Here is a 17694-nt window from a genome sequence, read left to right as displayed (position 1 = left end):
ATAGTAGTGGTGATAGCAGTAGAGCTAATAGTAGTAATAGTAGTTATAGTATAGTAGTGGTGATAGCAGTAGTAATAATAGTAGTTATAGTATAGTAGTGGTGATAGCAGTAGTAATAATAGTAGTAATAGTAGTTATAGTATAGTAATGGTGATAGCAGTAGTAATAATAGTAGTATATTAGTAGTGGTAGTACTAGGAGTATAGTAGTAGTAATAATAGCAGTATAGTAGTAATAGTATATTAGTGGTTAATAATAGCATTAGTAGTATGAGTAGTTATCGTATAGCAGTAGTAAAAGCAGTATAGTAGTGGTAATAATAGTAGTAGTAGTAGTAGTAGTAGTAGTAGTTATAGTATAGCAGTAGTAATATCAGTATAGTAGTACTAGTATAGTAGTGATAATAGTAGTAGTAGTAGTAGTAGTAGTAGTAGTTATAGTATAGCAGTAGTAATAGCAGTATAGTAGTAATAGTACAGTAGTAGTAATAGTAATAGTGCAGTAGTTACAGTATAGTAGTAGTACTCGTAGTATAGTAGTAGTAATAGCAGTATAGTAGTACTAGTATAGTAGTGGTTAATAATAGTAGTATTAGTAGTATTAGTAGTTATCGTATAGTAGTGTAATAGCAGTATAGTAGTCATAGTATAGTAGTGGTAATAATAGTAGTAGTATTAGTAGTTATAGTATAGCAGTAGTAATAGCAGTATTGTAGTAATAGTACAGTAGTAGTAATAGTGATAGTGTAGTAGTTACGGTATAGTAGTAGTACTAGTAGTATAGTAGTTGTAATAGCAGTATAGTAGTACTAGTACAGTAGTAGTAATAGTGATAGTGTAGTAGTTACAGTATAGTAGTAGTACTAGTAGTATAGTAGTAGTAATAGCAGTATAGTAGTAATAGTATAGTAGTGGTAATAATAGTAGTAGTAGTAGTAGTTGCGGTATAGTAGTAGTACTAGTAGTAAAGTAGTGGTAATAATAGTAGTAGTAGTAGTAGTTACGGTATAGTAGTAGTACTAGTAGTATAGTAGTGGTAATAATAGTAGTAGTAGTGGTAGTACTAGTAGTGGTAGTACTAGTAGTATAGTAGTAGTAATAGCAGTATAGTAGTAATAGTATAGTAGTGGTAATAATAGTAGTAGTAGTAGTAGTAGTAGTTACGGTATAGTAGTAGTACTAGTACATTTACATTTAAGTCATTTAGCAGACGCTCTTATCCAGAGCGACTTACAAATTAGTAGTAAAGTAGTGGTAATAATAGTAGTAGTAGTAGTAGTTACGGTATAGTAGTAGTACTAGTAGTATAGTAGTGGTAATAATAGTAGTAGTAGTGGTAGTACTAGTAGTATAGTAGTAGTAATATTACCCTTGCACGAATGATGCAGGGCATGGAAGCTCCCGGGGTTGGGGAGGCGTCCGTCCCTCCTCTCCCAGCGAGGGGGCGTATCCCAGTGGGGAAGGGGCGTGTCCCACTGGGTAGGGGGTGTGTCCGAGGAGAAAGGCCAGTTCTGACGGCCCGCACCAGCCAAGGCCAGAACACTGCCCATGAGGGCTCCACACCTACACACACACACACACACACACACACACACACACACACACACACACACACACACACACACACACACACACACACACACACACACACACACACACACACACACACACACACACACACACACACACACACAGTATTGTACAAGTAACCTTGTGGGGACACACAATTCACTCCCATTCAAAATCCTATTTTCCCTAACCTGTACCCTAACACTAAAACTAACCCTAGCTCCTAACTCGAACACTAATTCCAACCTTAACCCTAAACCACTAGAAATTGCATTTGACCTTGTGGGGACTAACAAAATGTCCCCAGTTGGTCAAATGTTTGTTAGTTTACTATTCTTCTGGTCCCCACAAGTATAGTTAAACACGTCCAGCGATAACACACACACACCAGAAACACACACCATGACACACACACAACCTCAGGTCTTTATCTAACCTGTATAAACAGACAGCCAATGGTCACTGCCCTCCCCACGGCATCAACACTGGCCTATTACTGGGCAGTAAAAGCCAATTTATGCTTGATCCGAAAATGTGGTTGTGGGCTTCGTATGACGCAATTGTGGATCCACCAAGAGGCACGCAGAGGCCAAATTCAGCTCACTGTGCAGCTAACAAATGTTGTAACAATGCTGAGGGCTCCGTATAGCTCTGCATTGACATGATTGGTTGAAGGTAGGTGGGAGTGGGAGATCCTGTATAAACACAATCTCACTTCCTTGGCAACTTCCTTCACAACAGGTCTACTCAACAGCTCTGCACTGCTCCTCGAAGCCAAGAAGTATAAATGGTCTGACATCTGCAGAGGCTGAAGCACTGTACATGCTGCACGGTCAATGCAGACGTGGACTTGTAGGCCTTTTATTATAGAACATTTAGACTGGGTAAAACATCATGCACTTAGAACAAGCATTTATACAAAACTCATGCATTTCTTATAGAAGTTGTATTATATAGCCACATACATGAGTAGGTAATGTCAGTATGGCATAATATAGGTGGTATTATAGGGTAGAGAGCAGGCATCCAGTAGACAACAGCTCTTAAATTCATAATATAGGTGGTATTATAGGGTAGAGAGCAGGCATCCAGTAGACTACAGCTGTTAAATTAAAATCTTCACGTCAAAGCCAGCTCCAGTTTTCAGGATTTATTTAAACGTGGTGCAACAAGTGATTGTAATGAATTAGAATAGAAAACTATCAGTAGCTCGGACCTCCTAGGGTAAGATGTAAATTCCCCTGGACTTAGAGGTTCTGCTCTGAAGGCTCCTCCTGCCGGAGCAGCTCCTGTGACCTTACCAGTACTGTGAAAGTATAGTAGCTTGTAGCGAGGCATATAAACACACACCATCTCTCTCTCTGCGGTCCTACTTACGTCCGATGCGACGAACCGGAGGAACGGAGAGTAGAGAAACAAAAGGAGCCGAAACAGATGAAGGTTTTGGGTGGGGGATGAAGATGCTGAGTGCCGAGGTCCACCTCCAAAAGATGTGCAACCGCAACTTCATTCCCCAGAATGTCCGCAGTCACATACTTCCCTCTAAAAACACGGAACAAGTAGTTTTGGTACCGACGACGTGTTTTTATTTACAGCTCAGAAACACCCAGATTTGTGTTTTAAACAGTGGTAACGCGGTTATTTTGGACGGTCTCGTTATTGTATATACATCAAATAGTATTTTTCTGAGCACTGGACCGGTGTTATTTTCAATCTGTCATTTGTCTCCCTTCCAGAGCGCGATGGCGGACGACGCGACTCGGAGGGCGGTGTCGGAGATCCCGCTGCTCAAGACCAACTCCGGTCCCCGGGACAAGGAGCTCTGGGTGCAGCGGCTCCGAGAGGAGTACCTGGCCCTCATCAAGGTAGGACCGGGACGGGACACGGACAGGGGCCGGTAAAAACAGAAACCCGGAAGCCGAACAGGAGAGTTTCTAGCTAACTAATGACGTGTCACCCGCCGGAGCTGAGCTATCCACCCAGCTGTTAACTAACCAGCTGCTAACTAACCAGCTGTTAACTAACCAGCTGCTATCCAACCAGCTGCTAACTAACCAGCTGTTAACTAACCAGCTACTAACTAACCAGCTACTAACTAACCAGCTGCTATCCACCCAGCTACTAACTAACCAGCTGCTATGATTTACAGCTATGCCTGCTGAAGACAGAGCTATAGCTAGCCTGCCTACTGAAGACAGAGCTATAGCTAGCCTGCCTACTGAAGACAGAGCTGTAGCTATCCTGCCTACTGAAGACAGAGCTATAGCTAGCCTGCCTACTGAAGACAGAGCTGTAGCTAGCCTGCCTACTGAAGACAGAGCTAAAGCTAGCCTGCCTGCTGAAGACAGAGCTGTAGCTAGCCTGCCTGCTGAAGACAGAGCTGTAGCTAGCCTGCCTACTGAAGACAGAGCTGTAGCTAGCCTGCCTGCTGAAGACAGAGCTATAGCTAGCCTGCCTACTGAAGACAGAGCTGTAGCTAGCCTGCCTACTGAAGACAGAGCTATAGCTAGCCTGCCTACTGAAGACAGAGCTATAGCTAGCCTGCCTACTGAAGACAGAGCTATAGCTAGCCTACCTACTGAAGACAGAGCTATAGCTAGCCTGCCTACTGAAGACAGAGCTATAGCTAGCCTACCTACTGAAGACAGAGCTATAGCTAGCCTACCTACTGAAGACAGAGCTATAGCTAGCCTACCTACTGAAGACAGAGCTATAGCTAGCCTGCCTACTGAAGACAGAGCTATAGCTAGCCTGCCTACTGAAGACAGAGCTGTAGCTAGCCTGCCTACTGAAGACAGAGCTATAGCTAGCCTGCCTACTGAAGACAGAGCTATAGCTAGCCTGCCTACTGAAGACAGAGCTGTAGCTAGCCTGCCTGCTGAAGACAGAGCTATAGCTAGCCTGCCTACTGAAGACAGAGCTATAGCTAGCCTGCCTACTGAAGACAGAGCTATAGCTAGCCTGCCTACTGAAGACAGAGCTATAGCTAGCCTGCCTACTGAAGACAGAGCTATAGCTAGCCTGCCTGCTGAAGACAGAGCTATAGCTAGCCTGCCTACTGAAGACAGAGCTATAGCTAGCCTGCCTACTGAAGACAGAGCTATAGCTAGCCTGCCTACTGAAGACAGAGCTATAGCTAGCCTGCCTACTGAAGACAGAGCTATAGCTAGCCTGCCTACTGAAGACAGAGCTATAGCTAGCCTGCCTACTGAAGACAGAGCTGTAGCTAGCCTGCCTGCTGAAGACAGAGCTAAAGCTAGCCTGCCTACTGAAGACAGAGCTGTAGCTAGCCTGCCTGCTGAAGACAGAGCTATAGCTAGCCTGCCTACTGAAGACAGAGCTATAGCTAGCCTGCCTGCTGAAGACAGAGTTATAGCTAGCCTGCCTGCTGAAGACAGAGCTGTAGCTAGCCTGCCTACTGAAGACAGAGCTATAGCTAGCCTGCCTGCTGAAGACAGAGATATAGCTAGCCTGCCTACTGAAGACAGAGCTGTAGCTAGCCTGCCTGCTGAAGACAGAGCTATAGCTAGCCTGCCTACTGAAGACAGAGCTATAGCTAGCCTGCCTGCTGAAGACAGAGCTGTAGCTAGCCTGCCTGCTGAAGACAGAGCTAAAGCTAGCCTACCTACTGAAGACAGAGCTGTAGCTAGCCTGCCTACTGAAGACAGAGCTGTAGCTAGCCTGCCTGCTGAAGACAGAGCTATAGCTAGCCTGCCTACTGAAGACAGAGCTATAGCTAGCCTGCCTACTGAAGACAGAGCTGTAGCTAGCCTGCCTACTGAAGACAGAGCTATAGCTAGCCTGCCTACTGAAGACAGAGCTGTAGCTAGCCTGCCTACTGAAGACAGAGCTATAGCTAGCCTGCCTACTGAAGACAGAGCTATAGCTAGCCTGCCTACTGAAGACAGAGCTATAGCTAGCCTGCCTGCTGAAGACAGAGCTATAGCTAGCCTGCCTGCTGAAGACAGAGCTATAGCTAGCCTGCCTACTGAAGACAGAGCTATAGCTAGCCTGCCTACTGAAGACAGAGCTATAGCTAGCCTGCCTGCTGAAGACAGAGCTATAGCTAGCCTGCCTACTGAAGACAGAGCTGTAGCTAGCCTGCCTACTGAAGACAGAGCTGTAGCTAGCCTGCCTACTGAAGACAGAGCTATAGCTAGCCTGCCTACTGAAGACAGAGATGTAGCTAGCCTGCCTACTGAAGACAGAGCTGTAGCTAGCCTGCCTGCTGAAGACAGAGCTAAAGCTAGCCTACCTACTGAAGACAGAGCTGTAGCTAGCCTGCCTGCTGAAGACAGAGCTATAGCTAGCCTGCCTACTGAAGACAGAGCTGTAGCTAGCCTGCCTACTGAAGACAGAGCTATAGCTAGCCTACCTACTGAAGACAGAGCTGTAGCTAGCCTGCCTGCTGAAGACAGAGCTATAGCTAGCCTGCCTACTGAAGACAGAGCTGTAGCTAGCCTGCCTACTGAAGACAGAGCTGTAGCTAGCCTGCCTACTGAAGACAGAGCTAAAGCTAGCCTGCCTGCTGAAGACAGAGCTGCCTAGCTGAAGACAGAGCTGTAGCTAGCCTGCCTACTGAAGACAGAGCTGTAGCTAGCCTGCCTGCTGAAGACAGAGCTGTAGCTAGCCTGCCTACTGAAGACAGAGCTATAGCTAGCCTGCCTAGAAGACAGAGCTGCCCTACTGAAGACAGAGCTATAGCTAGCCTGCCTACTGAAGACAGAGCTATAGCTAGCCTGCCTACTGAAGACAGAGCTGTAGCTAGCCTGCCTACTGAAGACAGAGCTATAGCTAGCCTGCCTACTGAAGACAGAGCTATAGCTAGCCTGCCTACTGAAGACAGAGCTATAGCTAGCCTGCCTACTGAAGACAGAGCTATAGCTAGCCTGCCTACTGAAGACAGAGCTGTAGCTAGCCTGCCTACTGAAGACAGAGCTATAGCTAGCCTGCCTACTGAAGACAGAGCTGTAGCTAGCCTGCCTACTGAAGACAGAGCTGTAGCTAGCCTGCCTACTGAAGACAGAGCTATAGCTAGCCTGCCTACTGAAGACAGAGCTGTAGCTAGCCTGCCTACTGAAGACAGAGCTATAGCTAGCCTGCCTACTGAAGACAGAGCTATAGCTAGCCTGCCTACTGAAGACAGAGCTATAGCTAGCCTGCCTGCTGAAGACAGAGCTATAGCTAGCCTGCCTGCTGAAGACAGAGCTATAGCTAGCCTGCCTACTGAAGACAGAGCTATAGCTAGCCTGCCTACTGAAGACAGAGCTATAGCTAGCCTGCCTACTGAAGACAGAGCTATAGCTAGCCTGCCTACTGAAGACAGAGCTATAGCTAGCCTGCCTACTGAAGACAGAGCTGTAGCTAGCCTGCCTGCTGAAGACAGAGCTATAGCTAGCCTTCCTACTGAAGACAGAGCTGTAGCTAGCCTGCCTGCTGAAGACAGAGCTATAGCTAGCCTGCCTGCTGAAGACAGAGCTGTAGCTAGCCTGCCTGCTGAAGACAGAGCTATAGCTAGCCTACCTACTGAAGACAGAGCTATAGCTAGCCTACCTACTGAAGACAGAGCTATAGCTAGCCTGCCTGCTGAAGACAGAGCTAAAGCTAGCCTACCTACTGAAGACAGAGCTGTAGCTAGCCTGCCTGCTGAAGACAGAGCTATAGCTAGCCTGCCTACTGAAGACAGAGCTATAGCTAGCCTGCCTGCTGAAGACAGAGCTGTAGCTAGCCTGCCTGCTGAAGACAGAGCTAAGCTAGCCTACCTACTGAAGACAGAGCTGTAGCTAGCCTGCCTACTGAAGACAGAGCTGTAGCTAGCCTGCCTGCTGAAGACAGAGCTATAGCTAGCCTGCCTACTGAAGACAGAGCTATAGCTAGCCTGCCTACTGAAGACAGAGCTGTAGCTAGCCTGCCTGCTGAAGACAGAGCTAAAGCTAGCCTGCCTACTGAAGACAGAGCTGTAGCTAGCCTGCCTACTGAAGACAGAGCTATAGCTAGCCTGCCTACTGAAGACAGAGCTATAGCTAGCCTGCCTACTGAAGACAGAGCTATAGCTAGCCTGCCTTGCTGAAGACAGAGCTGTAGCTAGCCTGCCTGCTGAAAACAGAGCTATAGCTAGCCTGCCTACTGAAGACAGAGCTATAGCTAGCATGCCTACTGAAGACAGAGCTATAGCTAGCCTGCCTGCTGAAGACAGAGCTATAGCTAGCCTGCCTACTGAAGACAGAGCTGTAGCTAGCCTGCCTACTGAAGACAGAGCTGTAGCTAGCCTGCCTACTGAAGACAGAGCTATAGCTAGCCTGCCTACTGAAGACAGAGCTATAGCTAGCCTGCCTACTGAAGACAGAGCTGTAGCTAGCCTGCCTGCTGAAGACAGAGCTAAAGCTAGCCTACCTACTGAAGACAGAGCTGTAGCTAGCCTGCCTGCTGAAGACAGAGCTATAGCTAGCCTGCCTACTGAAGACAGAGCTGTAGCTAGCCTGCCTACTGAAGACAGAGCTATAGCTAGCCTACCTACTGAAGACAGAGCTGTAGCTAGCCTGCCTGCTGAAGACAGAGCTATAGCTAGCCTGCCTACTGAAGACAGAGCTGTAGCTATCCTGCCTACTGAAGACAGAGCTATAGCTAGCCTGCCTACTGAAGACAGAGCTGTAGCTAGCCTGCCTGCTGAAGACAGAGCTATAGCTAGCCTGCCTACTGAAGACAGAGCTATAGCTAGCCTGCCTGCTGAAGACAGAGCTATAGCTATAGCTAGCCTGCCTACTGAAGACAGAGCTGTAGCTAGCCTGCCTACTGAAGACAGAGCTATAGCTAGCCTGCCTACTGAAGACAGAGCTGTAGCTAGCCTGCCTACTGAAGACAGAGCTGTAGCTAGCCTGCCTACTGAAGACAGAGCTATAGCTAGCCTGCCTACTGAAGACAGAGCTATAGCTATAGCTAGCCTGCCTACTGAAGACAGAGCTATAGCTAGCCTGCCTACTGAAGACAGAGCTATAGCTAGCCTGCCTACTGAAGACAGAGCTATAGCTAGCCTGCCTACTGAAGACAGAGCTATAGCTAGCCTGCCTACTGAAGACAGAGCTGTAGCTAGCCTGCCTACTGAAGACAGAGCTGTAGCTAGCCTGCCTGCTGAAGACAGAGCTATAGCTAGCCTGCCTACTGAAGACAGAGCTATAGCTATAGCTAGCCTGCCTACTGAAGACAGAGCTATAGCTAGCCTGCCTACTGAAGACAGAGCTATAGCTAGCCTGCCTACTGAAGACAGAGCTATAGCTAGCCTGCCTACTGAAGACAGAGCTGTAGCTAGCCTGCCTACTGAAGACAGAGCTATAGCTAGCCTGCCTACTGAAGACAGAGCTATAGCTAGCCTGCCTACTGAAGACAGAGCTGTAGCTAGCCTGCCTGCTGAAGACAGAGCTATAGCTAGCCTACCTACTGAAGACAGAGCTATAGCTAGCCTACCTACTGAAGACAGAGCTGTAGCTAGCCTGCCTGCTGAAGACAGAGCTATAGCTAGCCTGCCTACTGAAGACAGAGCTATAGCTAGCCTGCCTACTGAAGACAGAGCTGTAGCTAGCCTGCCTGCTGAAGACAGAGCTAAAGCTAGCCTGCCTACTGAAGACAGAGCTGTAGCTAGCCTGCCTACTGAAGACAGAGCTATAGCTAGCCTGCCTACTGAAGACAGAGCTATAGCTAGCCTGCCTACTGAAGACAGAGCTATAGCTAGCCTGCCTTGCTGAAGACAGAGCTGTAGCTAGCCTGCCTGCTGAAACAGAGCTATAGCTAGCCTGCCTACTGAAGACAGAGCTATAGCTAGCATGCCTACTGAAGACAGAGCTATAGCTAGCCTGCCTGCTGAAGACAGAGCTATAGCTAGCCTGCCTACTGAAGACAGAGCTGTAGCTAGCCTGCCTACTGAAGACAGAGCTGTAGCTAGCCTGCCTACTGAAGACAGAGCTATAGCTAGCCTGCCTACTGAAGACAGAGCTATAGCTAGCCTGCCTACTGAAGACAGAGCTGTAGCTAGCCTGCCTGCTGAAGACAGAGCTAAAGCTAGCCTACCTACTGAAGACAGAGCTGTAGCTAGCCTGCCTGCTGAAGACAGAGCTATAGCTAGCCTGCCTACTGAAGACAGAGCTGTAGCTAGCCTGCCTACTGAAGACAGAGCTATAGCTAGCCTACCTACTGAAGACAGAGCTGTAGCTAGCCTGCCTGCTGAAGACAGAGCTATAGCTAGCCTGCCTACTGAAGACAGAGCTGTAGCTAGCCTGCCTACTGAAGACAGAGCGGTAGCTAGCCTGCCTACTGAAGACAGAGCTATAGCTAGCCTGCCTGCTGAAGACAGAGCTATAGCTAGCCTGCCTACTGAAGACAGAGCTATAGCTAGCCTGCCTGCTGAAGACAGAGCTATAGCTATAGCTAGCCTGCCTACTGAAGACAGAGCTGTAGCTAGCCTGCCTACTGAAGACAGAGCTATAGCTAGCCTGCCTACTGAAGACAGAGCTATAGCTAGCCTGCCTACTGAAGACAGAGCTATAGCTAGCCTGCCTACTGAAGACAGAGCTATAGCTAGCCTGCCTACTGAAGACAGAGCTATAGCTATAGCTAGCCTGCCTACTGAAGACAGAGCTATAGCTAGCCTGCCTGCTGAAGACAGAGCTATAGCTAGCCTGCCTGCTGAAGACAGAGCTATAGCTAGCCTGCCTACTGAAGACAGAGCTGTAGCTAGCCTGCCCACTGAAGACAGAGCTGTAGCTAGCCTGCCTGCTGAAGACAGAGCTATAGCTAGCCTGCCTACTGAAGACAGAGCTATAGCTATAGCTAGCCTGCCTACTGAAGACAGAGCTATAGCTAGCCTGCCTACTGAAGACAGAGCTATAGCTAGCCTGCCTACTGAAGACAGAGCTATAGCTAGCCTGCCTACTGAAGACAGAGCTGTAGCTAGCCTGCCTACTGAAGACAGAGCTATAGCTAGCCTGCCTGCTGAAGACAGAGCTATAGCTATAGCTAGCCTGCCTACTGAAGACAGAGCTATAGCTAGCCTGCCTACTGAAGACAGAGCTATAGCTAGCCTGCCTACTGAAGACAGAGCTATAGCTAGCCTGCCTGCTGAAGACAGAGCTATAGCTAGCCTGCCTGCTGAAGACAGAGCTATAGCTAGCCTGCCTACTGAAGACAGAGCTGTAGCTAGCCTGCCTACTGAAGACAGAGCTATAGCTAGCCTGCCTACTGAAGACAGAGCTATAGCTAGCCTGCCTACTGAAGACAGAGCTATAGCTAGCCTGCCTGCTGAAGACAGAGCTATAGCTAGCCTGCCTGCTGAAGACAGAGCTATAGCTAGCCTGCCTACTGAAGACAGAGCTATAGCTAGCCTGCCTACTGAAGACAGAGCTATAGCTAGCCTGCCTGCTGAAGACAGAGCTATAGCTAGCCTGCCTACTGAAGACAGAGCTGTAGCTAGCCTGCCTACTGAAGACAGAGCTATAGCTAGCCTGCCTACTGAAGACAGAGCTATAGCTAGCCTGCCTACTGAAGACAGAGCTGTAGCTAGCCTGCCTACTGAAGACAGAGCTATAGCTAGCCTACCTACTGAAGACAGAGCTGTAGCTAGCCTGCCTGCTGAAGACAGAGCTATAGCTAGCCTGCCTACTGAAGACAGAGCTGTAGCTAGCCTGCCTACTGAAGACAGAGCTATAGCTAGCCTGCCTACTGAAGACAGAGCTGTAGCTAGCCTGCCTGCTGAAGACAGAGCTATAGCTAGCCTGCCTACTGAAGACAGAGCTGTAGCTAGCCTGCCTACTGAAGACAGAGCTGTAGCTAGCCTGCCTACTGAAGACAGAGCTATAGCTAGCCTGCCTGCTGAAGACAGAGCTATAGCTAGCCTGCCTGCTGAAGACAGAGCTGTAGCTAGCCTGCCTACTGAAGACAGAGCTGTAGCTAGCCTGCCTACTGAAGACAGAGCTATAGCTAGCCTGCCTACTGAAGACAGAGCTATAGCTAGCCTGCCTGCTGAAGACAGAGCTATAGCTAGCCTGCCTACTGAAGACAGAGCTATAGCTAGCCTGCCTACTGAAGACAGAGCTATAGCTAGCCTGCCTACTGAAGACAGAGCTATAGCTAGCCTGCCTACTGAAGACAGAGCTGTAGCTAGCCTGCCTACTGAAGACAGAGCTATAGCTAGCCTTCCTACTGAAGACAGAGCTGTAGCTAGCCTGCCTGCTGAAGACAGAGCTATAGCTAGCCTGCCTACTGAAGACAGAGCTGTAGCTAGCCTGCCTACTGAAGACAGAGCTATAGCTAGCCTGCCTACTGAAGACAGAGCTGTAGCTAGCCTGCCTACTGAAGACAGAGCTATAGCTAGCCTGCCTACTGAAGACAGAGCTGTAGCTAGCCTGCCTACTGAAGACAGAGCTATAGCTAGCCTGCCTACTGAAGACAGAGCTATAGCTAGCCTGCCTGCTGAAGACAGAGCTATAGCTAGCCTGCCTACTGAAGACAGAGCTATAGCTAGCCTGCCTGCTGAAGACAGAGCTATAGCTATAGCTAGCCTGCCTACTGAAGACAGAGCTATAGCTAGCCTGCCTACTGAAGACAGAGCTGTAGCTAGCCTGCCTACTGAAGACAGAGCTGTAGCTAGCCTGCCTACTGAAGACAGAGCTATAGCTAGCCTGCCTGCTGAAGACAGAGCTATAGCTATAGCTAGCCTGCCTACTGAAGACAGAGCTATAGCTAGCCTGCCTGCTGAAGACAGAGCTATAGCTAGCCTGCCTACTGAAGACTGAGCTGTAGCTAGCCTGCCTACTGAAGACAGAGCTATAGCTAGCCTGCCTACTGAAGACAGAGCTATAGCTAGCCTGCCCACTGAAGACAGAGCTGTAGCTAGCCTGCCTGCTGAAGACAGAGCTATAGCTAGCCTGCCTACTGAAGACAGAGCTGTAGCTATAGCTAGCCTGCCTACTGAAGACAGAGCTATAGCTAGCCTGCCTACTGAAGACAGAGCTATAGCTAGCCTGCCTACTGAAGACAGAGCTGTAGCTAGCCTGCCTACTGAAGACAGAGCTATAGCTAGCCTGCCTACTGAAGACAGAGCTATAGCTAGCCTGCCTGCTGAAGACAGAGCTATAGCTATAGCTAGCCTGCCTGCTGAAGACAGAGCTGTAGCTCGCCTGCCTACTGAAGACAGAGCTATAGCTAGCCTGCCTACTGAAGACAGAGCTATAGCTAGCCTGCCTGCTGAAGACAGAGCTATAGCTATAGCTAGCCTGCCTGCTGAAGACAGAGCTATAGCTATAGCTAGCCTGCCTGCTGAAGACAGAGCTGTAGCTCGCCTGCCTACTGAAGACAGAGTTATAGCTAGCCTGCCTGCTGAAGACAGAGCTATAGCTCGCCTGCCTACTGAAGACAGAGCTATAGCTAGCCTGCCTACTGAAGACAGAGCTATAGCTAGCCTGCCTACTGAAGACAGAGCTGTAGCTAGCCTGCCTACTGAAGACAGAGCTGTAGCTAGCCTGCCTACTGAAGACAGAGCTGTAGCTAGCCTGCCTACTGAAGACAGAGCTGTAGCTAGCCTGCCTGCTGAAGACAGAGCTATAGCTAGCCTGCCTACTGAAGACAGAGCTGTAGCTAGCCTGCCTACTGAAGACAGAGCTGTAGCTAGCCTGCCTACTGAAGACAGAGCTATAGCTAGCCTGCCTGCTGAAGACAGAGCTGTAGCTAGCCTGCCTGCTGAAGACAGAGCTGTAGCTAGCCTGCCTGCTGAAGACAGAGCTATAGCTAGCCTGCCTACTGAAGACAGAGCTATAGCTAGCCTGCCTACTGAAGACAGAGCTATAGCTAGCCTGCCTGCTGAAGACAGAGCTATAGCTAGCCTGCCTACTGAAGACAGAGCTGTAGCTAGCCTGCCTACTGAAGACAGAGCTGTAGCTAGCCTGCCTACTGAAGACAGAGCTATAGCTAGCCTGCCTACTGAAGACAGAGCTGTAGCTAGCCTGCCTACTGAAGACAGAGCTATAGCTAGCCTGCCTACTGAAGACAGAGCTGTAGCTAGCCTGCCTGCTGAAGACAGAGCTATAGCTAGCCTGCCTACTGAAGACAGAGCTGTAGCTAGCCTGCCTACTGAAGACAGAGCTATAGCTAGCCTGCCTACTGAAGACAGAGCTGTAGCTAGCCTGCCTGCTGAAGACAGAGCTATAGCTAGCCTGCCTACTGAAGACAGAGCTGTAGCTAGCCTGCCTACTGAAGACAGAGCTGTAGCTAGCCTGCCTACTGAAGACAGAGCTATAGCTAGCCTGCCTGCTGAAGACAGAGCTATAGCTAGCCTGCCTACTGAAGACAGAGCTATAGCTAGCCTGCCTGCTGAAGACAGAGCTATAGCTATAGCTAGCCTGCCTACTGAAGACAGAGCTATAGCTAGCCTGCCTACTGAAGACAGAGCTATAGCTAGCCTGCCTACTGAAGACAGAGCTGTAGCTAGCCTGCCTACTGAAGACAGAGCTATAGCTAGCCTGCCTGCTGAAGACAGAGCTATAGCTAGCTAGCCTGCCTACTGAAGACAGAGCTATAGCTAGCCTGCCTGCTGAAGACAGAGCTATAGCTAGCCTGCCTGCTGAAGACAGAGCTATAGCTAGCCTGCCTACTGAAGACAGAGCTATAGCTAGCCTGCCTACTGAAGACAGAGCTATAGCTAGCCTTCCTATTGAAGACAGAGCTATAGCTAGCCTGCCTACTGAAGACAGAGCTATAGCTAGCCTTCCTACTGAAGACAGAGCTGTAGCTATAGCTAGCCTGCCTACTGAAGACAGAGCTATAGCTAGCCTGCCTACTGAAGACAGAGCTATAGCTAGCCTGCCTACTGAAGACAGAGCTATAGCTAGCCTGCCTACTGAAGACAGAGCTGTAGCTAGCCTGCCTACTGAAGACAGAGCTATAGCTAGCCTGCCTACTGAAGACAGAGCTATAGCTAGCCTGCCTGCTGAAGACAGAGCTATAGCTATAGCTAGCCTGCCTACTGAAGACAGAGCTGTAGCTAGCCTGCCTACTGAAGACAGAGCTATAGCTAGCCTGCCTACTGAAGACAGAGCTATAGCTAGCCTGCCTGCTGAAGACAGAGCTATAGCTATAGCTAGCCTGCCTGCTGAAGACAGAGCTATAGCTATAGCTAGCCTGCCTGCTGAAGACAGAGCTGTAGCTCGCCTGCCTACTGAAGACAGAGTTATAGCTAGCCTGCCTGCTGAGGACAGAGCTATAGCTCGCCTGCCTACTGAAGACAGAGCTGTAGCTAGCCTGCCTACTGAAGACAGAGCTATAGCTAGCCTGCCTACTGAAGACAGAGCTGTAGCTAGCCTGCCTACTGAAGACAGAGCTGTAGCTAGCCTGCCTACTGAAGACAGAGCTATAGCTAGCCTGCCTACTGAAGACAGAGCTGTAGCTAGCCTGCCTACTGAAGACAGAGCTATAGCTAGCCTGCCTGCTGAAGACAGAGCTATAGCTATAGCTAGCCTGCCTACTGAAGACAGAGCTATAGCTAGCCTGCCTACTGAAGACAGAGCTATAGCTAGCCTGCCTACTGAAGACAGAGCTATAGCTAGCCTGCCTACTGAAGACAGAGCTATAGCTAGCCTGCCTACTGAAGACAGAGCTGTAGCTAGCCTGCCTACTGAAGACAGAGCTATAGCTAGCCTGCCTGCTGAAGACAGAGCTATAGCTAGCCTGCCTGAAGACAGAGCTATAGCTAGCCTGCCTACTGAAGACAGAGCTATAGCTAGCCTGCCTACTGAAGACAGAGCTAAAGCTAGCCTGTCTACTGAAGACAGAGCTGCAGCTAGCCTGCATACTGAAGACAGAGCTATAGCTAGCCTGCATACTGAAGACAGAGCTAAAGCTAGCCTGCCTACTGAAGACAGAGCTAAAGCTAGCCTGCCTACTGAAGACAGAGCTGTAGCTAGCCTGCCTACTGAAGACAGAGCTATAGCTAGCCTGCCTACTGAAGACAGAGCTAAAGCTAGCCTGCCTACTGAAGACAGAGCTAAAGCTAGCCTGCCTACTGAAGACAGAGCTATAGCTAGCCTTCCTACTGAAGACAGAGCTATAGCTAGCCTGCCTGCTGAAGACAGAGCTATAGCTAGCCTGCCTACTGAAGACAGAGCTATAGCTAGCCTGCCTACTGAAGACAGAGCTATAGCTAGCCTGCCTACTGAAGACAGAGCTATAGCTAGCCTGCCTACTGAAGACAGAGCTATAGCTAGCCTTCCTACTGAAGACAGAGCTATAGCTAGCCTGCCTGCTGAAGACAGAGCTATAGCTAGCCTGCCTACTGAAGACAGAGCTGTAGCTATAGCTAGCCTGCCTACTGAAGACAGAGCTATAGCTAGCCTGCCTACTGAAGACAGAGCTGTAGCTATAGCTAGCCTGCCTACTGAAGACAGAGCTATAGCTAGCCTGTCTACTGAAGACAGAGCTATAGCTAGCCTGCCTACTGAAGACAGGGCTGTAGCTAGCCTGCCTACTGAAGACAGAGCTATAGCTAGCCTGCCTACTGAAGACAGAGCTGTAGCTAGCCTGCCTACTGAAGACAGAGCTATAGCTAGCCTGCCTACTGAAGACAGAGCTATAGCTAGCCTACCTGCTGAAGACAGAGCTATAGCTAGCCTGCCTACTGAAGACAGAGCTGTATAGCCTAGAAGACAGAGCTATAGCCCTGCCTACTGAAGACAGAGCTATAGCTAGCCTGCCTACTGAAGACAGAGCTATAGCTAGCCTGCCAACTGAAGACAGAGCTATAGCTAGCCTGCCTACTGAAGACAGAGCTGTAGCTATAGCTAGCCTACCTACCTACACACCTTGAAGGCATTATTTTTACCACACTATATGAATCCTGCTGTTTGGTTGGTGTTTACAATATGTTGTTTGTTGTTGACAGTATGTGGAGAACAACAAGACAGCAGACAACGACTGGTTCCGCCTGGAGTCCAACAAGGAGGGAACCAGGTCTGACACACAAACACTGGTGTTGTCACGATACCAGCATTTTCACTATGTTACTAGGTTTAATAACAAAATACTCCATACCATCTCGATACCAGCATTTTCACTTTGTTACTAGGTTTAATAACAAAATACTCCATACCATCTCGATACCAGCATTTTCACTATGTTACTAGGTTTAATAACAAAATACTCCATACCATCTCGATACCAGCATTTTCACTTTGTTACTAGGTTTAATAACAAAATACTCCATACCATCTCGATACCAGCATTTTCACTATGTTACTAGGTTTAATAACAAAATACTCCATACCATCTCGATACCAGCATTTTTACTTTGTTACTAGGTTTAATATCAAAATACTCCATACCATCTCGATACCACAACGATACCATTACGATACCACAACGATACCACAACGATACCATTACAATACCACAATGATACCACAATGATACCATTACGATACCACAATGATACCACAATGATACCACAACGATACCACAATGATACCACAATACGAATACCACAATGATACCACAATGAATACCACAATGATACCATCACGATACCACAATGATACCACAATGATACCATCACGATACTCAATACCACAATGATACCATCACGATACTCAATACCACAATGATACCATCACGATACTCAATACCACAATGATACCATCACGATACTCGATACCACAATGATACCATCACGATACTCGATACCACAATGATACCATCACGATGCTCATACCACAATGATACCATCACGATACTCAATACCACAACGATACCATCACGATACTCAATACCACAATGATACCATCACGATTACTCAATACCACAATGATACCATCACGATACTCAATACCACAATGATACCATCACGATACTCAATACCACAATGATACCATCACGATACTCCATCACGATACCACAATGATACCATCACGATACTCGATACCACAATGATACCATCACGATACTCGATACCACAATGATACCATCACGATACTCGATACCACAATGATACCATCACGATACTCAATACCACAATGATACCATCACGATACTCAATACCACAATGATACCATCACGTTACTCGATACCACAACGATACCATCACAATACTCAATAC

General features: G+C 48.3%; 2 protein-coding genes across 3 annotated transcripts in view; one reads left to right on the top strand and one right to left on the bottom strand.

The window, feature by feature from the left end:
- The window catches only part of si:dkey-71l1.1 (uncharacterized protein LOC569883 homolog), a 33208-nt gene extending 30120 nt beyond the window's left edge, over nt 1–3088 (bottom strand). The window contains exons 1-2 of the mRNA XM_052517405.1: nt 2946–3088; nt 1369–1562 (exon numbers count right to left, since the gene is read on the bottom strand). Of these exons, the coding sequence (XP_052373365.1) occupies nt 1369–1549 (181 nt within the window). The 5' untranslated portion in view covers nt 1550–1562; nt 2946–3088. The remainder of the gene's footprint in view (nt 1–1368; nt 1563–2945) is intronic.
- ufc1 (ubiquitin-fold modifier conjugating enzyme 1) overlaps nt 2999–17694 on the top strand; it is a 28190-nt gene continuing 13494 nt past the window's right edge. Inside the window, exons 1-3 of one of the 2 annotated variants that reach the window (XM_052517403.1) lie at nt 2999–3136; nt 3305–3433; nt 16486–16553. In XM_052517403.1, the coding sequence (XP_052373363.1) occupies nt 3023–3136; nt 3305–3433; nt 16486–16553 (311 nt within the window). In that variant the 5' untranslated portion in view covers nt 2999–3022. Of the gene's footprint in view, nt 3198–3304; nt 3434–16485; nt 16554–17694 lie in introns of both variants that reach the window. The other variant, XM_052517404.1, reaches the window with a different exon arrangement.

Source organism: Oncorhynchus keta, unplaced genomic scaffold, assembly GCF_023373465.1.
Source record: "Oncorhynchus keta strain PuntledgeMale-10-30-2019 unplaced genomic scaffold, Oket_V2 Un_scaffold_7763_pilon_pilon, whole genome shotgun sequence".
In the NCBI taxonomy this organism is placed as follows: Eukaryota; Metazoa; Chordata; class Actinopteri; order Salmoniformes; family Salmonidae; genus Oncorhynchus; species Oncorhynchus keta.
This window is presented reverse-complemented; position numbering and strand designations above follow the sequence as displayed.